Raw genomic sequence first — 27849 nt, forward strand, 5'->3', positions numbered from 1 at the left:
CAAAGAGCATGAACGGAGCCGGGAGTTTACAGAGAGTGCAGCTGACTGGGAGATGAGTCGAAGGCGGAGGTCCAGTTGGTCCACAGGGCAGCTATATTCTGTAAGGCAAGAGGGGATGGAGGCTAGGGCAGTTGCATGCTCCTCCTGTAGGATGTGGGTGGTGAGGGATATCACCGGTGTTCCCGCTGACTATACCTGCAGAAAGTGCACCCAACTCCAGCTCCTCAGAGACCGTGTTAGGGAACTGGAGCTGGTTGAACTTCGGATCATCCGGGAGGCAGAGGGGGTAATAGAGAAGAGTTACAGGGAGGCAGCTACACCCAAGGTACGGAACAAGAGTAGCTGAGTTACAGTCAGGGGAAGGAAAGGGAACGGTCAGACAGTGTAGGGATCCCTCGTGGCTGTTCCCCTTCAAAAAAAGTATACCGTTTTGGATACTGTTGGGGGGGGATGACCTACCGGGGGGAGGCCCTAGCGGCCAGGTCTCTGGCACTGAGTCTGGCTCTGTGGCTCAGAAGGAAAGGGGGGAAAATAGAAAAGCAACAGTGACAGGAGACTCAATAGGTAGGAGATTCTGTGGTCATGAGCGAGACTCCCGGAAGGTATGTTGCCTCCCGGGTGCCAGGGCCAGGAATGTCTCGGATCGAGTCTACAGGATCCTTAAGGGGAGGGGGAGCAACCAGAAGCCGTGGTGCACATAGGCACCAACGACATAGCTAAGAAAAGGGATGAGGATCTAAAAAGTGATTTTAGGGAGTTAGGTTGGAAGCTAAAGAGCAGGACAAGCAGAGTAGTGACCTCAGGGTTGCTACCGGTGCCATGTGCAAGTGAGGCAAGGAACCGAGAGCGAGTGCAGCTGAACACGTGGCTCCAGGGCTGGTGCAGGAGGGAAGGCTTCAGATATGTGGACTATTGGGATATCTTATGGGGAAGGTGGGACCTGTACATGAAGGATGGATTGCACCTAAACTGGAGGGGCACCAATATCCTGGGTGGGAGGTTTGCTAGAACTCTTTGGGAGGGCTTAAAATAGTTTGGCAGGGGGATGAGTACCAGAGCTCTGGATCAGAGTATAGGGTAGTTGTTGAACAAGCAGAAATAGTATGCAGCAAGTCTGTGAGGAAGGATAGACAGTTGATAGGGCAAAGTTGCACTCAGTGGAATAGGTTAAAATATGTCTGTTTCATTGCAAGGAGTGTCAGGAATAAGGGAGATGAACTTAGAGCATGGGTCAGTACTTGGAACTACGATGTTGTGGCCATTACGGAGACATGGATTTCACAGGGGCAGGAATGGTTGTTAGATGTTCCGGGTTTAGATGTTTTCAGAATAATAGGGAGGGAGGTAAAAGAGGAGGGGGAGTAGCACTGTTAATTAGGGAGTGTACCACAGCTGCAGAAAAGGAGGTAGTTGAGGAGGGTTTGTCTACTGAGTCAGTATGGGTGGAAGTCAGAAACAAGAAAGGAGCAGTCACTTTATTGGGAGTTTTCTATAGACCCCCCAATAGCAGCAGAGAGATAGAGGAACAGATTGGGGGCAGATCTTGGAAAAGTACAGATGTAACAGTTGTTGTCATGGGTGACTTCAACTTCCTTCATATTGACTGGAACCTCCTTAGTGCAAATGGTTTGGATGGAGCAGATTTTGTCAGGTGTGTACAGGAAGGATTCCTGACTCAATATGTAGATAGGCCGACTAGGGGGGAGGCCATATTGGACTTGGTGCTCGGCAACGAACCAGGCCAGGTGTCAGATGTCTCGGTGGGAGAGCATTTCGGTGACAGTGACCACAACTCCTTGACCTTTACCATAGTCATGGAGACGGATAGGAACAGACAGTATGGGAAGGTATTTAATTGGGGGAGGGGAGATTATACTGCCATTAGACAGGAGCTGAGGAGCATAAAGTGGGAACAATTGTCCTTGGGGAAATGCACAACAGTAATGTGGGGATTGTTCAAGGAGCATTTGCTGTGAGTGCTGAATTGTTTTGTCCCACTGAGACGAGAAAAGAATGGTAAGGTGAAGGAGCCTTGGATGACAAGAGAAGTGGAGCTTCTAGTCAAGAGGAAGAAGGAAGCTTACGTAAGGTTGAGGAAACAAGGATCTGACTCGGCTCTAGAGGGTTACAAGGTAACCAGGAAGGAACTCAAAAATGGACTGAGGAGAGCTTGAAGGGGGCATGAAAAAGCCCTGGCGAGAAGGATTCAGGAAAACCCCAAGGCGTTCTACACTTATGTGAGAAATAAGAGGATGATCAGAGTGAGAGTAGGGCCGATCAGGGATAGTGGAGGGAACTTGTGCCTAGAGTCTGAAGAGATGGCGGAGGCCCTAAATGAATACTTTGCTTCGCTATTCACTAGAGAGAGGGACCTTGTTGCTCATGAGAACAGTGTGAACCAGGTTAATAGACTCGAACAGGTTGATATTAAGAAAGAAGATGTGCTGGATATTTTGAAAAGCATCAGGATAGATAAGTCCCCTGGGCCTGATGGGATATACCCAAGATTACTACGGGAAGCGAGGGAGAAGATTGCTGCGCCATTGGCGATGATCTTTGCGTCCTCACTCTCCACTGGAGTAGTACCGGATGATTGGAGGGAGGCGAATGTAGTTCCCCTATTCAAGAAAGGGAATAGGGAAATCCCTGGGAATTAAAGACCCATCAGTCTTGTGTCTGTGGTGAGCAAAATATTGGAAAGGATTCTGAGAGATAGGATTTATGATTATTTAGAAAAACATAGTTTGATTAAAGATAGTCAGCATGGCTTTGTGAGGGGCAGGACATGCCTCACTAGCCTCATTGAATTCTTTGAGGATGTGACGAGACACATTGATGAAGGTCGGGCAGTGGATATGGTGTATATGGATTTCAGTAAGGCATTTGATAAGGTTTCCCATGGTAGGCTCATTCAGAAAGTTAGGGGGCATGGGATACAGGGATATTTGGCTGTCTGAATACAAAATTGGCTGGCCGAAAGAAGACAGCAAGTGGTAGTGGATGGAAGGTATTCCACCTGGAGGTCGGTGACCAGTGGTATCCCGCAAGGTTCTGTTCTGGGACCTCTGCTCTTTGTGGTTTTTATAAATGACTTGGATGAGGAAGTGGAAGGGTGGGTTAGTAAGTTTGCCGATGATACGAAGGTTGGTGGAGTTATAGATACTGTTGAGGGTTGTTTCAGGTTACAATAGGACATTGACAGGATGCGGAGGGGGGCTGAGAAGTGGCAGATGGAGTTCAACCTTGATAAATGTGAAGTGATTCATTTTGGAAGGTCGAATTTGAATGCTGAATACAGGGTTAAAGGCAGGATTCCTGGAAGTGTGGAGGAACAGAGGGATCTTGGGGTCCACGTACATAGATCCCTCAAAGTTGCCACCAATGTTGATAGGGTTGTTAAGAAGGCGTATGGTGTGTTGGCTTTCATTAACAGGGGGATTGAGTCCAAGAGCCGTGAGATTTTGTTGCAGCTTTATAAAACTCTAGTTAGACCACACTTGGTATATTGTGTCCAGTTCTGGTTGCCTTATTACAGGAAGGATGTGGATGCTTTGGAGAGGGTACAGAGGAGATTTACCAGGATGCTGCCTGGACTGGAGGGCATGTCTTCTGAAGAAAGGTTGAGGGAGCTCGGGCTTTTCTCACTGGAATGAAGAAGGCAGAGAGGTGACTTGATAGAGGTGTACAAGGTGATGAGAGGCATGGATAGAGTGGATAGCCAGAGACTTTTCCCCAGGGTGGAAATGGCTGTCACGAAGGGACATAATTTTAAGGTGATTGGAGGAAGGTATAGGGGAGATGTCAGAGGTAGGTTCTTTACACAGAGAGTGGTGGATGCATGGAATGCACTGCCAGCAGAGGTGGTGGAGTCAGAGTCATTAGGGACATTTAAGCGACTCTTAGACAGGCACATGGACAGCAGTAAATTGAAAGGGTGTAGGTTAGGTTGATCTTAGATTAGGATAAATGGTCGGCACAACATCATGGGCTGAAGGGCCTGTACTGTACTGTTCGATGTTCTATGTCTGTGTGGAGTTTGTACGGTCTCCCCGTTTTTGTCTGGGCTTCCCCTGTGTGCTCTGTTTCCTCCCTCTTTCCAAAGATGTGCATGTTCGGTGGATTGGCCATGCTAAATTATCCCTTGGTGCCCAGGGCTGTGCAGGTGGCGTTACGGGGATAGGGCAGGGTGGACGGGGGAGCGGACCTGGAAAGTGCTCTTTCAGAGGATCGGTGCAAACCTGATGGACTGAATGGCCTCCTTCTGCACAGCAGTGATTCTATAATTCTCTAATTTAATATTTATTGATCACTTTCTCAAATGTCTGATAATTTAACAGGGTTGAACATGTGTTCTTATCATGCTTAACCATTGTAAAAAAAGATTCGGAGATTTGGGTGTGCCTGCATTATTGTCCTTCAATTTCACAATGTCATCCTCCAGTTGTGGTCGATGCAAGTTATTTGGCAAGACACTGTTTCAGTATCGTAGGCTTTTTATGACTGGCGTTTTATTTTTCTAGGGGTGGACAAGCTTGCAAAGTCTGGATGGGGAGCAGATGTTTTTCTCCCAGCTGGAAGCTAAATTCGCAAAGCATGGGAGTCCCATAATCCTGTCTGGCAATGTGACCAGAGTCCCTGGACAGAAAATCGCATTTTTTGTATCACTTAACAATGTAATGCAAGAAACAGCTACTGTGTCAGGTTAGTACAATCCGAGAAATCTAGCGCATACTTACCGGATCAAGCTTGGGCCCAGAGATTTTGAAATATTCTTTGGTCCAATCGTGAATTTTCTGCATTGATTTTTCAGTGTCTACGAATGCCACAAATGGAACATTTTCTAAATCATCTCCAAGGGCGTTTTTTGGTCGCCTCTTTGTTACTGATTAGCAAATAAAGCAGCAGATTGTGGTGGTAAATGGACACATTAGGCCACATATGTGGTCCCATAACCATGGAAATAGGAACTAGATTTTCAAACATATTGGGTCATCTTCATTCAGCTGCAGAAGCAAGTCAAAGTTTTTCTGCTCAACTCAGTCTTTGGGGAGCTGGAACAGATGCATCATTTCGATCTAAAACACAACTTAGTCAGCAATCAGCTAGGGAACTGTTCTTTTAAAAAATATATATATTTTTATTCAAGGGGTTTCCATTTTATACATAACACCAAAACAATACATCCCACCCAAACAACACCCCCAATCACAAACCACCCCCGCCTAATGAAAAAAACAATGCCCCTGGACCATCCCCCCCCCACCAACTAATGGAGACCAGCTCTTTGAAATACAAATAAACGGCTGCCATCTACGGTAGAACCCCTCAAGTGTTCCCCTCATGTTGCACTTGATTTCCTCGAGATATAGGAACTCCACCAGATCTCCCAGCCAGGCTGAGGCACTGAGAAGCTGACCTCCAACCCATCAGCACACGCCTCCAAGCAATCAGCGAGGCGAAGGCCAGGACATCAGTCCCCACACCCATCTGCAGCTCTGGCAAGTCTGACACCCCAAATATGGCCACTAAGGGAGAGGGCTCTGGTTCAAATTTCAGAATTGCCGACATGCGAGATTATCTCCCCTCTCACCACTGCCTTCAGGGCCTCCCACTGAACCGAGGGCGAAATCTCCCCATTCTTATTAAATCCACGTACTCATCGATCGCCCTTGATTTCCTTACACACAACCCCAGATCTGCCAGCAGCCCCACATCCAGACTCCATGCCGGTCGCTGAACCGTCTCCGTCTCCAATACCACATCTACCAGATGTGGGGCATGATTTGAAATAACTATCATGGAATATTCCGTTTTCCTCACCCCCGGCAGCAGAAACCTTCCCATTATGAAGAAGTCAATCCGCAAATATACTTCATGCACTGGAGAAAAGGAGAGTTCCATACCCCCCGGGTGCAGAAACCGTCACGGATCTGCTCCTCCCATCTCATTCATAAACGCTATCAATACCTTTGCTACCTTGATCCTACCGAAGTCAATTACTTTGACTTAGACCAGTCTACCTTCGGATTCAAAACACAGATCAAAACCCCCCCCCCCACAAGTCAGACATTTCACTGTGAGGGATTAGCCCTTCATCTTCCAGACTCCTAATACGTAACTGGACACACCCATGATGGCCACCAGACCCACCCACAAGATGAGACACAGGAAAATTCCTTGGTCAATGTCAGTAATCTGCACTTTCCCCCTCTTCCCCTATTCTCCTATCCCAGAAATCCCCCAACTACTTCCTCTCAAATTATAATCTCTCCTCCGCCTCCCCCCACCATTCACATTTTCTAGGCTAATTGAAGCCAGCCTAAATGGGTCCAACAGGTCGCGCCCCCCCCCCCCCCCCCCCCCAAAAGGTCGCATCGTCGTCCCCCCCGACCTCACTCACTCGGATTCACTGGCTGAACTCTGCTTGCTAAAGCCCCCCCTGGCCAGGGCCCATATCAAATGAGGAGAGGAACAGCTCTAAAACTCTCTCACACCCTCCCTTTACAAAGGAATAACCAAAACCCAAATCCTTTAACATTCCCATCCTCCATTTTGGGCCATATGTTACTCTGATTCCTACCCTAATCTGTATCCCCAATGCCCTCTCCCCCCACCTCACCCCCACCCAAAAACATATACCACTTCAATGCAAGATTATACATTTTGATTAGCCATGTCTATATACAAAAAGGAAAAACATTACAACATCCCCAAACAACCCCATCCTAACCATGATAGAAATCCCATTCAAACCCCCTCAGTTCAGCCCAAGTCCTTGTGCTTCAACAAAAGCCTTCGCATTCTGTGCTGTCTTGAAGAAATGATCTCTGGAATTGTGTGTGACTGAGCCTCATCAGGTATACTACACCAAAATGCACATTGCTCTTACACAATGCTGAATTTGTCCTGTTGAAAGCCACATGCCTCTTTGCCACTCTGTCACGACATCTTGGTATCTTTGAATACAGCTGTCTTCCCACCCCACCTCTCGATTTTCTTTGATCCATTTCAGGGCCCTTCCTTCGTACGATACCTGTGAAAGCACACTGTCACCGCTCATGGTGGCTTCACCCGGAACAACCGCTGGGCCGTGTCTGGCTCATGGGGGCGAACCTAGTCCTCCTCCCCCAACAGCTTTGCGAACATTGCAGCAAAGTACTCAGTCAGCCTTGGGCCATCCACCCTCTCCGGCAACCCATGATCCTGACGTTCTGCCTCCTCGACCTGTTCTCCAGGTCCTCAACCTTAGTCTTCAGGCCCTTGTCCCTGTCTTCCAACATGAACAGCTCAGCTTCCAGTGAGGCTATCTGGTCACTGTGTCACAACAGGGTCTCCTCCACCCCTTTCAGTACCTCACCATGCTCCTACAATGTCTCTGAGGTCTTTCCCAATGCCTCCTTTATTGGGCCCAACGCGACCAACTTTTTCAGGGTCTCCATAATCTCCCTTCCTTGCCTCTCAAAGTGATTGCCAAATTGTCTCACAACTTCGAGCGCCGCCACCTCCGTCAGCTTATCCACAGTAATAGGTGCAGCCCCACCTGCTGAGTTTGCCTCAGCCATCTTTGTTCCCAACGGACTCCGCACCTTCTCCAACTCCTCTGAAGGGCTACCGCTCGTACCCTTATTTCCAATATTCTTTTTTGCCGTCTTTGACAACTTCTTGTAAAGAGCTATCAAATGGGACGGGTCTGTCCACAAATTACCCCCAGGAACTGGGTTAAAAGCACCAGGAGCTACGTTGCGTGCGGCTTCCTTCTATATGCCGCCATCGGACTTTCCACGGAACTGTTCATGAAAGCAACATTCATATTTACTCATCATCCCTTAACAGAACCATTCACACTTCTTATGTCCAGGATTAATTTGTCAATGACCTATCCCTGGTCTTCTATTCTGCCCCACCTCCTCCATCCGCTTTCCAACTATATATTTCTGTACACTTCTGCCTTGCTTCAGTTCTGTAGAAGAGTCCAAAACATTAACTTTGTTTCTCTCCACAGATGCTGCCAGACCTGCTGGAGTTTATCCAGCTCTTTCAGTTTTTATTTCATATTTATGCTATCAAAACCTGTCAAAATACTTCACCAAATCAATTGAAGTGCAATTTCTGTTGTTCTGGAGGTAACAGTACGTGATTATGTGATATGGTACATTTGAACATCTCACAGATAGAAACACTTCCTTAACGTCAGCCAGAATACAATAACAAACTGCTGGATTAATGTTACCTATTTTTTGCAAGGTTGGGGGGGTGGGAGGGGGAATGCAAGCCTGGAAGATCAGGCTGGGGTTTGGGATGTTGCATAATTATTTTCAGAGTCCTACCCAACACCCGGCAAGATTGGCCACCACCTGGTTGATGAGCGGGAGTAGGGACTTAGTGACAGGAGGCCGCAGCTGTGGTCAGGTCAGGGTTACTATAGCGGAGCGATCATGGGAATGTCAGTCTGGAATTCCCCAACTTTCAGGGGCATGCCAGGGCTGGGGAGGCCCACAGATTACTGGAAGACTGGGTCTTTGGGAAAGTGTTCCTGTTGCCCCCATTCCACAAGGAGTTCAAAGAAGAACAGTTTTAAAACATTTCTGGACCACTTCTGGCCAGTCAGCATGTCCCACCGTGATGTTGCTGTCGGGCATGTCACTATAAGGGTTCATTACGAAATATTATCCTGTTTTACTGTGTATTTTCAGTATATTTCCAGTGTACTCCATATAATCCCTGCAGTGCAAAAAGATGCCATTTGGCCCATCGAGTATGCACGACCCTCCGAAAGACCACTCTACTTAGGCCCACTCCCTTGCCCTATCCCAATAACCTTGCACATTGATCATGGTCAATGCTTCTAACCTGCACATCTTTGGACTGTGGGAGGAAACTGGAGCACCCGGAGGAAAAGGCCGGAATTGAACCCGGTTCCCTAGCGCTGTGAGGCAGTAGTGCTAACCGCTGTGCCACCGTGCCACCTCCAGTATTCTCCAAGATTTTACTGTGTATTTTCCTTGTATCTCTGGAGTTCTCCAGTGTATTTCCTGTCGGGTTTTCCATTTTTGTTTCAAACTATTGTTTCCTTTGCTATCGGTTTTAGTCTGGCTCACCGGAGAACTGACTTGTGTCTGTAAATTTAATATACTCTCTGTTTGAGTCAGCAGACAATCACGTCATGGTTTCAAACAAGAAGAGTATTGAAGTGCATTTTGTGATCATAACTGTCTCGTTAAAAAGAAATACAAGCATGTGAAATAAATAAAGCGATGAATAATTGGCTAGTTTTCCTCATCCGCTACTTATTTCTGACTTTTATCAGCAGACTGGAAGCATTTAATAGGCCCTTGTGCTGACTCTTGGGTTTCCACTGAAACCCTTTGACTGTCTGGTCCCTCTGTCTGTGCATTGTCATTTTTATAGCTGACATGGAGAATGCGAAGGAGAAGAACATATTTCTGCAGAAGCTGGAGCAGGGAACTTTATAAACTTCGATAAGATTAACTATGTCTATCAGCATATGTCAGATCACACCAGTAGAGCATACATCTTGTGGTCATGAAGACATTGGGTGGGGGGGGGGGGGGGGGGATTTTCCAGCCATACTCATCAGAGGGATCTTCCGGTCCCACTGATGGCACGCCCCACCGTGGGTTTCCCGGAGACAGTGGGTGGATTCTGTGGGAAATCCCATTGACAGTGGCGAGAGCAGAAAATCCCGCCGCCGACCAGAGATATGTCAACTCCCGCCACGGAGAAACATGCTGCGTGGAAAATGCCCTCCCATTGAATTACAACATAGAAATAGCAGGCCCTTCAGCCCACCCAGTACATGCTGGGGGGAAGTGTGGCGCTGCTAGTCAAGATCAGTATTACGGTGGTGGAGAGGATGCTAGATGGGGACTCTTCTTCCGAGGTAGTATGGGCTGAAGTTAGAAACCGGAAAGGAGAGGTAACCCTGTTGGGAGTTTTTTATAGGCCTCCTAATAGTTCTAGGGATGTAGAGGAAAGGATGGCGAAGATGATTCTGGATAAGAGTGAAAGTAACAGGGTAGTTATTATGGGAGACTTTAACTTTCCAAATATTGACTGGAAAAGATATAGTTTGAGTACATTAGATGGGTCGTTTTTTGTACAATGTGTGCAGGAGGGTTTCCTGACACAATATGTTGACAGGCCAACAAGAGGACAGGCCACATTGGATTTGGATTTGGGTAATGAACCAGGCCAGGTGTTAGATTTGGAGGTAGGTGAGCACTTTGGGGACAGTGACCACAATTCGGTGACGTTTACGTTAGTGATGGAAAGGGATAAGTATACCCCGCAGGGCAAGAGTTATAGAACATAGAAAATACAGCACAGAACAGGCCCTTCGGCCCACGATGTTGTGCCAAACTTTTGTCCTAGATTAATCATAGATTATCATTGAATTTACAGTGCAGAAGGAGGCCATTCGGCCCCCTGAGTCTGCACCGGCTCTTGGAAAGAGCACCCCACCCAAACTCAACACCTCCACCCAACACCAAGGGCAATTTTGGACACTTAAGGGCAATCCACCTACCCTGCACATCTTTGGACTGTGGGAGGAAACCGGAGCACCCGGAGGAAACCCACGCAGACACGGGGAGGACGTGCAGACTCCGCACAGACAGTGACCCAAGCCGGAATCGAACCTGGGACCCTGGAGCTGTGAAGCAATTGGGCCGAAGGGCCTGAACTGCGCTGTATTGTTCTATGTTCTATGTTCTATGCTGGCATTCATCCTCCACAAAGCGCAATAGTTATGATTCCAAGTGCCGTTCTAGTCTAACATATAATAAAAGCAAAATATTGCGGATTCTGACTTGTCAAAGTTCAGAAAACTCATTCAACTCTAGGTTAATTCTGTTTCTCTCTCCATGGATGCTGCCAGGCCTGCTAAAAATTTCCAGCATTTTGTTTATATTTAGTTTCCACCTCTCTTCAGTCAGCATTCTGACACCTCATAAGTAACATTGTTCTGAAGTTGGCTGAGGTAAAAACGGCATTAAAACTGTTCATTGATGATGATGCAGTGAGGTCCTCTGATGGTTTTAGGTTGCCTCAGAGGTATTTGCCAATTATTCCTCTGCCCGATCCCGAGTTTTATTTGTTTGTCTTCGTGATCAAAATGTTTCTCTTCAAATATTGAAGAATGTTTAGGTGAAGCGCTGCTGTACAATATATTGGAGGATTACTGAAGGCACTGAGTTGGCTCTCGGGAGTATTTGATTCTGGGTTCCCCATCTCAGCTATTGCTGCTGTGCGAGGGGTTAGAAAGGAGACAGGTAGACAATACAGTAGCTGAGCCACGCTAGGATTGCTGTTTTAATTGTACTTTCATCCAGTACCTAGTACAAATCGATGTTGCCTTTTTTGTTGTATGTTTAACTTCTATAGATATGATATGTCCATTGCTACATTATGAAAAGCCAGTCTTTTGATACAAATTCTACAATAGCTCAAAAGGTCTGCACCCTTTAATAATAAGCTGGATAGAATCATAAAGTCCCTACAGTGCAGAAGGAGGACATTCAGCCCATTGGCACCATCCCTCTGAAAGAGCACCCCACCCAGGTCCACTTCCTGCCTACACTATCCTATCCCCTTGGCCCCGTAGCCTAACCTGCACATCTTTAAGGGGCAATTGACCATGGCCAGTCCACCTAACGTCCCACGTCATTAGACTGTGGGAGGAATCCGGAGCACCCAGACGAAACCCACGCAGATACGGGGAGGACGTGCAAACTCCACACAGACGGTTGCCCAATGCCGGAATCGAACCTGGGCCCCGGTGCTGTGAGGCAGCAGTGCTAACCACATAGAGGCCAAACTCCATGAGGTTGGGGGTGGTATCTCCCAGTGCAGTGTATTAAAATATTAAAAATTGCAATGTGCTTTTTCTCCACTTAAAGCTATCATACGCACAAGCACCAGCAGAGGGGGCTAGATTTCCGCCCTTCAGGGGGATGGAAGGAGTCATGAAATTTCCAGGCTCCCTGCTCACACCTCAGAAGAAAGTTCCTGCAAAGACTGGGGGGTTGGGGGCAGTGGGATGGTGTGGGAGATAACAGGAATCCGGCCTGCTGCCCCTGGAAAGAGTTCAGAGGCTGCTGGGTACAGAGTCAGGCTGTAGAAAAGGCCCACCTCAGTATTTTGGGACTCCAATAAAGCCCTCATTCCTCACACACCCCATGCCCCATCCATGCCACCTCATGCACCTTATGGCTTCTAAAGCCCCTCCCCCTCCCCATTGCCCCTCAAACTCTCCGTGACAAGCTATTGAATTTCCATGCCCATTTGCCTGCTCTACACTTTGTATAAAACAACAAATCCTATAGTGACAGTATTAAAAATAATCTTTTAAAAAGTAATTTGTTCATAAAATGTGCTTTGACTTTGTTCATAAAGTGTGCAGTTCCCCAGGCTAAACATTGCTGTATTGACAACTCTTGCTGTGTGATCTCTTCTGTCAAATTCACAATACTTAATACAAGTTAAGAGGTTTCAAGTGCTTACAATTTTTATTACTGATACAATAATGAGTCTGAATGGTTGATATTTGTATTGGTCTGTAGTGAAAGCAATTTTTATGAATTAATTAATTTTTTGTCAAAGCTTTTTAAACACATCCAATGGTCACAATTGGGATCAATTTTCTTTCTAGTGTATTGACATGAAAGTTCAATAGCTTAGTACGGGATATATGAGGCACCACAATGGGGGTGTGAAGGCCATGGGAGAGGGAGGGCGTGGATAAGACCGTTTCAACATAACATTCAAAAGGTTTCTTTATCCCAACCACGATTCGCAAGGCCTCTGAAGTGCTGTGAATCACAGCCAATTTAAAAGTTAGCCTGACACCATGAAACAGCGGAGGACATGGCACGCCTTTCCATGCCATGGAGCCAACCAGGTCAGCAATGAACTGCGACGTCAACCAGCCGGCACCCTTAAATGGAACTGCTGAAAACCGGAAACCCCAGGAATGGGGTTCGTAATCACTACTTGGGAATCACTTGCTTCACCAATGCCCTCCAGGGAAGGAAATCTGCTATCCTTACCCGGTCTGGCCTACATGTGACTCCAGACCTCCAGAAATGTGGTTGACTCCCAACTGCCCTCTGAAATGGTCTGTAAGCCACTCAGTTCAATCTGAGCGTCAGCGAGCAGGTTATTGCTGAGCAAGTGCCGCTTGATACTACCGTCGACAACCCTTTCTGTCACATTGTCGATGGTCAAGAGCAGACTGATGGGTGGTAATTGGTTTTGTCCTGCTTTTTACAGGACATACCTGGCAATTTTTCACATTGTGCGCAGATGCAAGTGTTGTAATGTACTGGAACAGCTTAGCTAGGGCATGGCTAGTTCTAGAGCATAAGTCTTCAGTACTTTTGCTGGAATATTGTCAGGGCTCGTAGCCTTTTCAGGATCCAATGCCTTCAGCCATTCCTTGATATCACATGGAATGAATCGAGTTGACCGAAGACTGACATCTGTATTGCTGGGTTGGATCATCCATGCGACACTCTGGCTGAAAATGGTTTAGCCTTCTCTTTTGTTGGACTTCCTCAACATTCAGCATTGGGTTAATTGTGGAGCCTCTTCCCTCAGTTATTTGTTTAATTGTTCACCACCACCATTTAGGACTGAATGTAGCAGGACTGCATGGCTTCCATCTGTTCCATTTTGTTATGGGATCGCTGATCTCTGTCTATCACTTGCTGCTTTCAATCTTTGACATGCAAGTAGTCCTGTGTTGGTAGCTTCACCATGTTGACACCTAATTTTTCGGTATGCCTGATGTTGCTCCTGGCATGTCCTCCTGCACTCTTCATTGAACTAGGATTGATCCCCCGGCTTGATGGTAATGGTAAAGTGGGAGATATACCAAGCCCAGGAGGTTGTGGGTCTGCACAATTCTGCTGCTGCTGATGGCCTACAGCACCTCATGGATGCCCAGTCTTGAGTTGTCAGGTCTATCCCATTTTGCTTACTATTGCACAACATGATGGAGGGTGTCCTCAATGTGAAGACGGTCACCCCCACCAATACTGTCATGGACAGATGCAACAGATAGATAGATTGGTGAGTTTGAAGTAGGTTTTTACTTTTTTTAATAATTGTGTTGGGCTTGGGAGGGGTGAAAGACAGGTTGGGTAAGGGATGGGTATGGGTGTTTGGTGGGATGGGGGTCAAAATTGGAATTAATAGTTCTAACCAAAGAGAAGTCCACCCCATTTCCTTTGGAGATTCAGCCTGAAGGCATGGTAATGTTGTCTCACAAGATGACCTGTTGCTCGTTCTACAATAGATCTCTAAGAATATGAGTATCCTATACCGGGTGGAAGTTGACCCCGCTCCCCACCACCCCCAGTAGGAGTAGTGAGATTTTCAATATTAGGCGGTGTCCCGGCATATCACAGCCCCAGTCGCCTCTCTACTTGTCTCTCATCCATGGGAAAGACGATAACGTTTTATCTGTTCTTGTTTTTCTCTTCCTACAGTCCGTTTGGAGCAAAAGATTGATGAGAAACAAAAGCAATATACTATTGAGGCTGACACCTATCTTCCGCGCGTTCTGGGATGCCAAATAATTGGCTTTTTGCAGCAGAGAGGAACTAGTTGGTCCTCCACACTCCGAGGAAAATATGGACTCTTCGGTAAGGTGACAGCTGTAACTAACGTGTGTGGCAAGTCAAATGGCAGGTATTGGATAGCAAGTATACAGGGTAATTAGATTGCTTATTAAAGTATACAAATAAGTAAAACCTGGATCTGCTTCACAGTCACTGTCAATTTAAAAAAAAAACACTTCTGCATTTATCATCATCCAAAATGAGCAAGTCTAAACTGCTCTAAACTTCAGTATACTGTCGGTTACATTGAAATTCTAGAGTCTGATCGTCTTTGCTACTTTTATATTTCGAGTACTTCCTTGGCGTCTTTGTGAATGATGTGTGTGAGCCTCTTACTGTTTACAATGTAATATTCTTGGATTGAGAGGTACAGAAACCTACTTGTCTGTGCTTAAATAGCACTCTGCTAACAAAGGTGTGGAAAAATAAATTGATGGTCCTTTACTAACGGGGGGCGTGATTCTCTGACCCCTCCACCGGGTCGGAGAATCGCCGGGGGCTGGCGTGAATCCTGCCCCCGCCGTGTCCCGAATTCTCCGTCACCAGAGATTCAGCGGGGGCGGGAATCGCGCCGCGCCGGTCGGCGGGAATTGTGCCGGTCGGCAGGCCCACACCCGGCGATTCACCGGCCAGCGATGGGCCGAAGTCCCGCCGCTGTCAACCCTCGCCTTCGGCGTGGATCACCCCTTCTGCCACTGGAAACAATTTCCAACCGGACCATGCCACGGTAGTACAGTGGTTAGCACTGTTGCTTCACAGCACCAGGGACCCGGGTTCAATTCCCAGCTTGAGTCACTATCTGCGGAATGTGAACTTTCTCCCCGTGTTTGCGTAGGTTTCCTCCGGTTGCTTCAGTTTCCTCCCACAAGTCCCGAAAGACGTGGGGCGAAGTTCTCCGGTATCGGCGCGATGTCCGCCGACCGGCGCCCAAAACGGCGCATATCAGTCGGCGTTGCGCCGCCCCAAAGTTGCGGAATCCTCCGCATCTTTGGGGGCCGAGCCCCAACCTTAAGGGGCTAGGCCTGCGCCGGACTAATTTCCGCCCCGCCAGCTGGCACGGAAATTACATCTCCAGGCGGTGCGTGCGCGGGAGCGTGAGCGGCCGCTCACGGCATCCCCGCGCATGCGCTGTGGAGGGAGTCTTCCACCTCCACCATGGTGGAGACCGTGGCGAAGACGGAAGGAAAGGAGTGCCCCCATGGCACCGGCCCGCCCGCGGATCGGTGGGCCCCGATCGCGGGCCAGGTCACCATGGGGGCACACCCCGGGGCCAGATCGCCCCGCACCCACCCCCCCCCCCAGGACCCTGGAGCCCGCCCGCGCCGCCTTGTCCCGCCGGTAAGGTAGGTGGTTTAATCTACGCCGGCGGGACAGGCATTCTAGCAGCGGGACTTCGGCCCATCCAGGCCGGAGAATCGCGGGGGGGAGCCCGCCAACCGGTGCAGCGCGATTCCCGCCCCCGCCGAATATCCGGTGCCGGAGAATTCGGCAACCGGCGGGGGCGGGATTCACGGCAGCCCCCGGCAATTCTCCGTCCCGGCGGGGGGTCGGAGAATCTCGCCCGTGTGGTGTTAGATGAATTGGACATTCTGAAATCTCCCTCCGTGTACCCGAACAGGCGCCGTAGTGTGGCGACTAGGGGATTTTCACAGTAACTTCATTGCAATTTTTATTACACTATTAAGGATTATCATTATCCTTGTTTTTTTAATAAATTTAGTGTGCCCAATTCATTTTTTTCCAATTAAGGGGCAATTTAGCATGGCCAATTCACCTACCCTGCACATCTTTGGGTTGTGGGGGCGAAACCCACGCAACCACGGGGAGAATGTGCAAACTCCACACGGACAGTGACCCAGAGCCGGAATCGAAGCTGGGACCTTAGTGCCGTGAGGCAGCAGTGCTAACCGCTGCACCACTGTGCTGCCCTAGATTATTATTATCCTAACCAGTGTTTCATGTAAGCGTAAACTCTTTGCTTTGTACTTCATGCCTTTATTTATAGAACAAATGCCTCTTTAACAGCCTTGTCAACGTGTTCTGCCACCTTCAGGGACTTGTGGACATATACCTCCGGACTCTCTGGCTGCTGGAATTGGAATGGCCTCCCAGGAATTCCCGTGATGTTGTGATCTGGATACCACCCACAATGGGCGGGATCCAGTCTTGCACGGTTGAGTGAGTTTAAAACCAATTTAACCGTGCTGACGTTGGATCGAATAGGCGTCAATCGGCCTTGCCGAGGAGACACCAGCCGAGCGCCGATTAGTACTGGTCCCCACAAACAGGAACCAGCCATACCGGCACTTGGGAGAGTCTCCCTGGTGATCGGAATCTCCTGGGTGCCCAGGTCTCACTGACAGATTGGCACCTGGGTGGCAAGCCAAGCCAGGGTGCCAGTGCCAAGCTGGCATTTTGCTCACGCCAGGTATCGGGCCTGGGGGCCCTGCTGGTGTGTGGTGGGGGTGGGGTGGGGGCGGTGGTTGGAGACCTCCCCAACAGGTGAGTGGGTTTTTTGGGGGTGTCTGGGTGTCACGTCAGTGGGGGGTCAAGATATCAGGGCGCCAATTTAAAATGGCCCCCCAATCTCTTCCTGCACTGAGGAGCTCCGCTCATCAAAGCTCTTTAGTGCAGGATATGTGGCCTGAGCGGGACGTTCCCCGCCAGGGGCCATAAAGAAAACAGTGCCGTTCGATAGTGAGGTCATTCCCGACACTTCAAGCAATTTCCCCCCCACCAGAATGGACTCTTGTTTTTACTTAAATCACACCTCTGTTTCTGCAGCCCCTTTAAAATGTTCCTCTTTTTTTGTTTATATTGCTTCTCTTCATTCTTCCTATCAAAATCAATCACTTGACATTTCTCTCCATTAACCCATCAGTAGTCATGGGTGACTTCAACTTCCCAAATATTGAGTGGAAACTCTTTAGATCAAATAGTTTGGATGGGGTGGTGTGTGTGCAGTGTGTCCAGGAAGCTTTTCTAACACAGTATGTAGATTGTGCGACCAGAGGGGAGGCCATATTGGATTTGGTACTTGGCAATGAACCAGGGCAAGTGATAGATTTGTTAGTGGGGGAGCATTTTGGAGATAGTGACCACAATTCTGTGACTTTCACTTTAGTAATGGAGAGGGATAGGTGCGTGCAACGGGGCAAGGTTTACAATTGGGGGAAGGGTAAATACGATGCTGTCAGACAAGAACTGAAGTGCATAAGTTGGGAACAGAGGCTGTCAGGGAAGGACACAATTGAAATGTGGAACTAGTTCAAGGAACAGATACTACGTGTCCTTGATATGTATGTCCCTGTCAGGCAGGGAAGAGATGGTCGAGTGAGGGAACCATGGTTGACAAGAGAGGTTGAATATCTTGGTAAGAGGAAGAAGGATACTTATGTAAGGCTGTGGAAACAAGGTTCAGACAGGGCGCTAGAGGGATACAAGATAGCCAGGAGTGAACTGAAGAAAGGGAGCTAAGAGAGGGCATGAAAAATCTTTGGCGGGTAGAATCAAGGAAAACCCCAACGCCTTTTACACGTATGTGAGAAATATGAGAATGACTAGAGCGAGGGTGGGTCCGATCAAGGACAGTAGCGGGAGATTGTGTATTGAGTCTGAAGAGATAGGAGAGGTCTTGAACGAGTACATTTCTTCAGTATTTACGAATGAAAGGGTCTATATTGTTGGAGAGGACAGTGTGAAACAGACTGGTAAGCTCGAGGAGATACTTGTTAGGAAGAAAGATGTGTTGGGCATTTTGAAAAACTTGAGGATAGACAAGTCCCCCGGGCCTGACGGGATATAGCCAAGGATTCTATGGGAAGCAAGAGATGAAATTGCAGAGCCATTGGCAATGATCTTTTCGTCCTCACTGTCAACAGGGGTGGTAGCAGGGGATTGGGGAGTGGTGAATGTCGTGCCCCTGTTCAAAAAAGGGAATAGGGATAACCCTGGGAATTACAAGCCAGTTAGTCTTACTTCGGTGGTAGGCAAAGTAATGGAAAGGGTACTGAGGGATAGGATTTCTGAGCATCTGGAAAAACACTGCTTGATTAGGGATAGTCAGCACGGATTTGTGAGGGGTACCCTCACAAGTCTTATTGAATTCTTTGAGGAGGTGGCCAAGTACATGGATTTTAGTAAGGCATTTGATAAGGTTCCTCATGGTAGGCGTATGCAGAAAGTAAGGAGGCATGGGATAGTGGGAAATTTGGCCAGTTGGATAACGGACTGGCTAACCGATAGAAGTCAGAGAGTGGCGGTGGATGGCAAATATTCAGCCTGGATCCCAGTTACCAGTGGCGTACCGCAGGGATCAATTCTGGGTCCTCTGCTGTTTGTGATTTTCATTAATGACTTGGATGAGGGAGTTGAAGGGTGGGTCAGTAAATTTGCAGACGAAGATTGGTGGAGTTGTGGATAGTGAGGAGGGCTGTTGTTGGCTGCAAAGAGACATAGATAGGATGCAGAGCTGGGCTGAGAAGTGGCAGATGGAGTTTAACCCTGAAAAGTGTGAGGTTGTCCATTTTGGAAGAACAAATATGAATGTGGAATACAGGGTTAACGGTAGGGTGCTTGGCAATATGGAGGAGCAGAGAGATCTTGGGGTCTGTGTTCATAGATCTTTGAAAGTTGCCACTCAAGTGGATAGAGCTGTGAAGAAGGCCTATGGTGTGCTAGTGTTCATTAGCAGAGGGATTGAATTTAAGAGCCGTGAGGTGATGATGCAGCTGTACAAAACCTTGGTAAGGCCACATTTGGAGTACTGTGTGCAGTTCTGGTTGCCTCATTTTAGGAAGGATGCGGAAGCATTGGAAAAGGTGCAAAGGAGATTTACCAGGATGTTGCCTGGATTGGAGAGTAGGTCTTACGAGGAAAGGTTGAGGCTGCTAGGCCTTTTCTCATTAGAACGGAGAAGGATGAGGGGCGACTTGATAGAGGTTTATAAGACGGTCAGGGGAATAGATAGAGTAGACAATCAGAGACTTTTTCCCCGGGTGGACCAAACCATTACAAGGGGACATAAATTTAAGGTGAATGGTGGAAGATATAGGGGGGATGTCAGAGGTAGGTTCTTTACCCAGAGAGTAGTGGGGGCATGGAATGCACTGCCTATGGAAGTAGTTGAGTCAGAAACATTAGGGACCTTCAAGCGGCTATTGGATAGGTACATGGATTACGGTAGAATGATGGTGTAGATTAATTTGTTCTTAATCTGGGACAAAAGTTCGGCACAACATCGTGGGTCCAAAGGCCTGTTCTGTGCTGTATTTTTCTATGTTCTATGTTCTATCACCTGCCATAGGTTTGCCCATCTACCAGTCTATGACCACCTGAAACCTGTTATTATCCTCCTTACTGTTTACTACATTGCCACATCTGCAAATTCTGAAATCATGCCCTTTCTACCCAATTCCAGGCCGTTAATAGATCTCAGAAAGAACAGTGGCGCCAACACCGAGCCCTGAGGCACACCATTGTGCAGCTTTCTCAAGCCTGACAAAGAACTGTTAATGCCTGTTCTGAGCTTTCTGTCCCTCAGCCACTTTTGTGCAGAATGCAGCCACTGTCTCACTCTTACTGACAAGTCTATTGTGCTGGACGTTTGAAAGTCTATGTACACACCAGCCACACTACCCTCATCAAATGGCACAGTGGTTAGCATTGCTGCCACACAGCGCCAGGGACCCGGATTCAAATCTGGCCTTGCGTGACTGTAGGTGTGGAGTTTGCACTTTATCCCCGTTTCCTCCGAGAGTCCAAATATGTGCAGTTTGGAGTTACAGGGATAGCATGGGGGAGTGGGCCTAGGTATGGTGCTCTTTCAAAGGGTCGGTGTAGACTTGATGGGCCGGATGGCCTCCTTCTAGACGGTAGGGATTCTAATTCTAATTCCAAAAGATCTCCTGCTACTTCCTTGGAAAACCCAATCAGGTTTGTCAAAACCAATTTACCCTCATCAAATCCCGGCTGGCTTTCAGCTATTAACAGATATATTTCCAAGTGATAATTAATTTTGTCCTGGATTATTGACTCATTAGACTCATTAGGCTGTGGTTAACTGGTTTTCCTCTCCCTTTTTTTTTGAACAGGGGTGCAATGTTTGCATTCCTCCACTCCTCCAGAACTACTCCAAGGCGGAGTGGAAGACTGTGTTCAGAGCTTCTTCACACATCCATCCTTAACCTCCCTCAGCAACCCAGGATGAATCCCATCCAGACCAAGTGATTTTTCTACGTTGAGCGCTGCCAACATTTTTTGAATTAATTTACTGAATGTGGATGCTGCCAGCTAAGCCAGCATTTATTGTCCATCCCTAATTGCCCTTGAGATACTTTTAAGTACCTCCTCTCTATTTGTTTATACCCTATCCAATTTCTTCACGAACACCTCCAATGTGAAACCTAAATGACACAAGTTTCACCTCAGCTTTTCCGCTATAACATTAATAGAAACATAGAAAATAGGAGCAGGAGGAGGCCATTCAGCACTTTGAGCCTGCTCTGCCATTCATTATGATAATGACTGATCATCCAACTCAGTAGCCTAATCCTGCTTTCCCCCCATATCCTCTGATTCCCTTCACCCCTAGTGCTATATCTAACTGCTTCTTGGAAACATACAATGCTTTGTCTTCAACTGCTTTCTGTGGTAACAAATTCCACAGGCTCACCACGCTCTGGGTGAAGAAATTTCTCCTCATCTCTGTCCTAAATGGTCTACCCCACATACTCAGACTCTGACCCCTGGTTCTGGGCACCCCCACCATCGGGAATATCCTTCTTGCATCTACCCTGTCTAGTCCTGCTAGAATGTTGTAGGTTTCGATGAGATTCCCTCTCATTCTTCTGAACTCCAGCGAACACAATGCGAACCGACTCAATCTCTCCTCATATGTCAGTCCGGGCATCCCAGGAATCAGCCTACTAAACCTTCACTGCACTCTCTCTAGAGCAAGAACATTCATGATTAGAAATTTTTCACTCATTAATATCGATGCAGAGATGGTGCCTGTCATGGGGTGGATTGCTAACATCATGTTTAAATTATGATCTTTGCATGTTAACCGGTCACGGAGTGATGGAAATGTAACATCAGGATCCTGATTTTTGTGAGAGACATAATCCAATGTTGTCCTTACCATGAATTCCAATGGAGAATAAAGCTAACAGGCCCAAGCTCCTGCTGATGTTAGTTTATTTTCTTTTAAAACACACTCCAATTTAAAGCAGATGTTTTATCAAAAATCACAGCAGTTTTTGGCTACTTTAACAACTTACTCCTCCACCATCTGTTTTTCTGCACATCTCCTGCTCGCTTCTCCAGGAAGCTGAGTCAGTGTCCGGCTGCGGCTATGAGCCAGGGAATGTTTCCACATGCTCCGCCTGCTATTCCTGGATGGTGAGCAGTGGTCAATGAAGTGATTTTAGGGAGACGTGGGGTAGACATTGCAGCTAATTCTGAATTTTAGTCATTCCTACAGACATATTTTCTGACTAAGAGGTGTGAGCTTCATCTCTGGCTAACTTTACCCTCTGTGACACCCCAACTGCTGGCCTGGCTCGGGGAGGGCATCCACTAGGGCCCGATTGGCTGGATAGCCAAGAAACGCTACTTCCAACCCATCTGTTATTTAATCCATGGTATATTTGGCTTTATTGTTCATTGTAAAATCTTATGAGATTTAAATCAAAGAATCATTGGGCACAATTTAACTAGAAAAAAAGAGTACCATTTTGGACGCCTTTAGCATGGTGTTTCTTGGCACCTTCAACTCTGAGAACGACCCACCCCCCTATCAAACGGGCTCCTTTTTTCTGTCCTCGGCGAGGAGCGCCCTACCGAGGCCGCATGTATCTTCAGCTCAGCTTATTAGTACAGGAAGAGATCAGGATGCCATTTTTAAAAGTCACCCCAATCTCTCGGCACCCTACTGCGGCCCCCAGACCACCCCATCCCCCATGTCCCAAAATACTTGCTAGGGGGACTGCAAGCCCCCTTTTCATTCCATCTCATAACGACAGGACACCCTAGGACCGATCCCTAGCATGGGCAGTCTGCCACCCGCGCACCTTGGCACTGCCAGCCTGGCACTCTGGCAGTACCCCTGCCAGTGTGACTGCCACCCGGGCACCCGAGCAGTACCCAACTGGCACTGCCAGAGTGCCTGGGTGGCAGCGGGTGTGCCAGGGTACCACCCTGCCCAGAGCCCAAACACTCAATGGCCTTGAATGGCCGTGGAGATCCATCCTGGTGCCAGTGGATGGAAAGTATTCCACCTGGAGATCGGTGATCAGTGGTGTCCTGCAGGGATCTGTGCTGGGACCTCTGCTCTTTGTAGTTTTTATAAATGACTTGGATGAGGAAGTGGAAGGGTCGGTTAGTAAGTTTGCCGATGACACGAAGGTTGAGGGAGTTGTAGATAGTGTTGAGGGTTGTTGCAGGTTACAACAGGACATTGACAGGATGCGGAGCTGGGCTGAGAAGTGGCAGATGGAGTTCAACCTAGATAAATGTGAAGTGATTCATTTTGGAAGGTCGAATTTGAATGCTGAATACAGGGTTAAAGGCAGGATTCTTGGAAGTGTGGAGGAACAGAGGGATCTTGGGTTCCACGTACATAGATCCCTCAAAGTTGCCACCCAGGTTGATAGGGTTGTTAAGAAGGCGTATGATGTGTTGGCTTTCATTAACAGGGGGATATTGAGTTTAAGAGCCGCGAAGTTTTGCTGCAGCTTTATAAAACTCTAGTTAGACCACATTTGGAATATTGTGTCCAGTTCTGGTCACCTCATTATAGGAAGGATGTGGATGCTTTGGAGAGGGTACAGAGGAGATTTACCAGGATGCTGCCTAGACTGGAGGGCATGTCTTCTGAAGAAAGGTTGAGGGAGCTGGGGCTTTTCTCACTGGAGCGAAGAAGGCAGAGAGGTGACTTGATAGAGGTGTACAAGATGATGAGAGGCATGGATAGAGTGGATAGCCAGAGACTTTTCCGCAGGGTGGAAATGGCTGTCACGAGGGGACATAATTTTAAGGTGATTGGAGGAAGGTATAGGGGAGATGTCAGAGGTAGTTTCTTTACACAGAGAGTGGTGGGTGTGTGGAATGCACTGCCAGAAGAAGCGGAGGAGTCAGAATAATTAGGGACATTTAAGTGACTCTTAGACAGGCACATGGACAGCAGTAAATTGAAAGGGTGTAGGTTAGGTTGATCTTAGATTAGGATAAATGGTCGGCACAACATTGTGGGCTGAAGGGCCTGTACTGTGCTGCACTGTTCTATGTTCTGCATTCTATGTTCTATGTTAGACGTGGTCCACGTTTGTGCTAAACGGCACCATAGCGAGTTCTCTCAGGTATGGGCGTTCAATCCCGAGCCTCGGGAGACTGCAGCGCAAACATATATTTATTTATTTACTTTATTTTTTTAATATAAATTTAGAGTACCCAATTTTTTTTGTTACATTTAAGGGGCAATTTAGCGCGGCCAATCCACCTACCCTGCACATCTTTGGGTCGTGGGGGTGAGACCCATGCAGACATGGGGAGACTGTGCAAACTCCACACAGACAGTGACCCAGAACCAGGATCGAACCCGGGCCCTCAGGACCGTGAGGCAGCAGTGCTAACCACTGTGCCATCGTGCCACCCCCGGCGCAGACATATTTAAGTGAGGCTAACTGCTCACTTAAATATGCAAATCTGGATCCTGCCCAGTGATGGCGAGATCCATATCGTGACATCTCGCGCTATCTCGTGATATGAGGCATAGCGAGCGTTGGAAATCTTGCAAGAGGCCACTCTGGAGGTTTAACAGCACCTTTGCATCACCAAGTTTGGCACGACGAGGACATGCGATCTTGCCTTTAGAGTCATTACAATACAATACTATGTCAACTCGCTGGTGGAGAGCACACCAGTCAGTCCAATCGTCAATTCCCCGCTCTATCCCCAAAACTCTGCCAGTTTATTTCCCTCAAGCATCTAGTTTTTTTTTTTAAATCATAATTTCCGCTTCCACCATCCTTGTGAGCGATGAGTCCCAGGTCATTAAGCACTCATTACATGGAAAAAAATGTTATTTCTCTCACACCCCCATATCTTTTGTACAAAACCTTAAATCTTTGTCCCCGAGTCCTTTTATCATCAGCCTATGGGAAGATGACCTTAGTCATTAATGCGTACATCTCTATCAAATCTCATCTCAATCTCCTTTTCTCCAAGATGAACAACCCAAGGTTCTCCAGCCTAACTGAAATCCCCCCATTGCTGGACTGGTAAATCTCTCCTGCACTGTCTCCAGGACTCTCGCATCCTTTCTAAAGTGAGGCATTACTTTCAATTTTCCATGTCAACCTATTATTAGGACAAGGATAGGCCGGAAATCAAAGTTCCAAACTGGGGGAAGGCCGATTTCAATAGGATCAGATATGCTTTGGCCAGAGTGGACTGGGAACAGACATTTTTAGGTAAACCTGTAGCAGAGCTGTGGGATGCATTCAAGAAGGAAATAGGGAGAGTGCAGGGCCAACATGTTCCAATCAAGAAAAAGGTTGGGAGCAACAAATCCAGTGAACCCGGGATATCGAGGGATATACAGCATTGGATAAGGAGAAAACGGGAGGCTAACGGCACATATCGAAGGCTCAAAAAAACAGAAGACCTAGAGAAGTAGAGAATGTGCAAGAGGGAACTTAAAAAGGAAATTAGACCAAAAATGAGACATGAAAGGATACTGGCAGGTAAAATAAAGGAAAATCCTAAGTTGTTTTACAAGTACATTAACAGTAAAAGGATAATTAGGGAAAGAGTAGGGCCCATTAGGACCATAGTGGTAATTTGTGTGTGGAACCGGAGGCAGGGTTCTAAATGAATATTTTGTGTCAGTGTTTACTAGTGAGAGGGAAGGTGTGGGTATAGAAATCGTGGAGAAGGATTGTGGTGAAATTAACATAGACAGAGAGGAGGTTCTGAGCAGTCTGACAGGCTTAAAAAGTGGACAAATATCCGGGGCCAGATGAAATGTTTGCGAGGTTGTTGAGTGGAGAGGTGCCAGAGGACTGGACGATAGCCAATGTGGAGCCATTATTTATGAAGGGAGGGAGGCAGGGATAAGCCAGGAAACTAAAGGCCAGTCAGTCTAACATCAGTGGTGGGGAAACTATTGGAAACAATTCTGGGAGGCAGAATTAATCTGCATTTGGAAAGGCAGAGATTAATCAAGAACAGTCAGCATGGTTTTGATGAGGGGAGGTCATGTCTGACCAACTTAATGGAATTTTTTGAAGAGGTGACCACATGTGTAGATTAGGGCAGTGCATTTGACATAATCTACTTGGACTTCAGCAAGGCTTTTGATAAGGTCCCACATGGGAGACTGATAGCGAAGGTAAGAGCCCATGAGATCCAAGGAAATTTGCCAAATTGGATCTAGAATTGGCTGACCACAAGATCATAAGATAGAGGAGCAGAATTAGGCCATTCAGCCCATCAAGTCTGCTCCACCATTCAGTCATGGCTGATAAGTTTCTCATCCCCATTCTCCTGCCTTCTCCCCATAATCCCTGAATCCCCTGAGTGGCAGGAAGCAGATCGAGATGGTCGAGGGGTGTTTTTCTGACGGGAACCCTGTGTCCAGTGGGATCTTTTAGGGATCAGTGTTTGGGCTTTTTGCGGTTTATATAAATGATTTAGACCTGAATGTAGGAGAGTTGATCAGTAAGTTCGCAGATGACACAAAAATTGTTGGGGTGGTAAATAGTGAGCAGAATAGCCTTAGATTACAGGAGGATCTGGACAGGCTAGTCAGATGGGCCGATCAGTGGCAAATGGAATTCAATCCAGATATGTGTGAGGTGAAGAACTTGGGTAGGAGAATACAAGGCAAGGGAATACATGATAAACGGCAGGACCCTGGGAAGCACCCAGGATCAAAGGGACCCTGGTGTGCATGTACACCAATCCCTTAAGGCAGCAGGACAGGTAGATACAATGGTTAAGAAGGGAGGTTATGCTGGAACTGTATAAATTGCCTTGGCCCACAGCTAGAGTATTGTGTGCAGTTCTGAAATCCAGATTGTAGGAGGAATGTGATAGCACTGGAAAGGGTGCAGAGGAGATTTACCAGGATGATGCCTGGGCTGGCGAGTTTTAGCTATGAAGAGAGACTGGATAGACTGGAGTTGTTTTGATTTTGATTTGATTTGATTTATTATTGTCACATGTATTAGTATACAGTGAAAAGTATTGTTTCTTGCGTGCTTTACAGACAACGCATACCGTTGGGAAGGAAGGAGAGACTACAGAATGTAATGTTACAGTCATAACTAGGGTGTAGAGAAAAGATCAACTTAATACGAGGTAGGTCCATTCAAAAGTCTGATGGCAGTAGGGAAGAAGCTGTTCTTGAGTCGGTTGGTATGTGACCTCAAACCTTTGTATCTTTTTCCTGACGGAAGAAGGTGGACGAGTGTATGTCCGGGGTGCATGGGGTCTTTAATTATGCTGGTTGCCTTTCCGAGGCAGTGGGAATTGTAGACAGAGTCAATGGATGGGAGGCTGGTCTGCGTGATGGACTGGGCTACATTCATGACTTTTTGTAGTTACCTGCGGTCTTGGGCAGAGCAGGAACCATGCCAAGCTGTGATACAACCAGAAAGAATACTTTCAATGGTGCATCTGTAAAAGTTGGTGAGAGTCATAGCTGACATGCCAAATGTCCTTAGTCTTCTGAGAAAGTAGAGTCGTTGGTGGGTTTTCTTAACTATAGTGTCGGCATGGGGGGACCAGGATAGGTTGTTGGTAATCTGGACACCAGATTACCAACTTGAAGCTCTCGACCCTTTCTACGTCGTTCCCATTGATGTAGACAGGGGCATGCTCTCCTCTACGCTTCCTGAAGTTGATGACAATCTCATTCGTTTTGTTGGCATTGAGGGAGAGGTTATTGTCGTCGCACCAGTTCACTTGATTTTCCATCTCATTCCTGTACTCTGTCGCGTCATTGTTTGAGATCCGACCCACTACGTTGGTGTCATCAGCAAATTTGAAAATCATGTTGGAGGGGAATTTAGCCACACAGTCATAGGTGTATAAGGAGTATATTAGGGGGCTGAGGACACAGCCTTGTGAGGCACCAGTGTGGAGGATGATCGTTGTTGCCTATCCTTGCTGATTGTGGTCTGTGGGTTAAGAAGTTCAGGTT

The 27849-nt window shown here is 47.4% G+C and overlaps 1 protein-coding gene across 1 annotated transcript in view; it reads left to right on the plus strand.

Moving 5' to 3' along the window:
• LOC140394025 (uncharacterized) overlaps window positions 1–27849 on the plus strand; it is a 654493-nt gene that overhangs the window by 325466 nt on the left and 301178 nt on the right. The window contains exons 24-25 of the mRNA XM_072480809.1: window positions 4521–4701; window positions 14511–14666. Coding sequence (XP_072336910.1) covers window positions 4521–4701; window positions 14511–14666 — 337 coding nt within the window. The remainder of the gene's footprint in view (window positions 1–4520; window positions 4702–14510; window positions 14667–27849) is intronic.

Source organism: Scyliorhinus torazame, chromosome 17 (genome assembly GCF_047496885.1).
Source record: "Scyliorhinus torazame isolate Kashiwa2021f chromosome 17, sScyTor2.1, whole genome shotgun sequence".
NCBI lineage: Eukaryota > Metazoa > Chordata > Chondrichthyes > Carcharhiniformes > Scyliorhinidae > Scyliorhinus > Scyliorhinus torazame.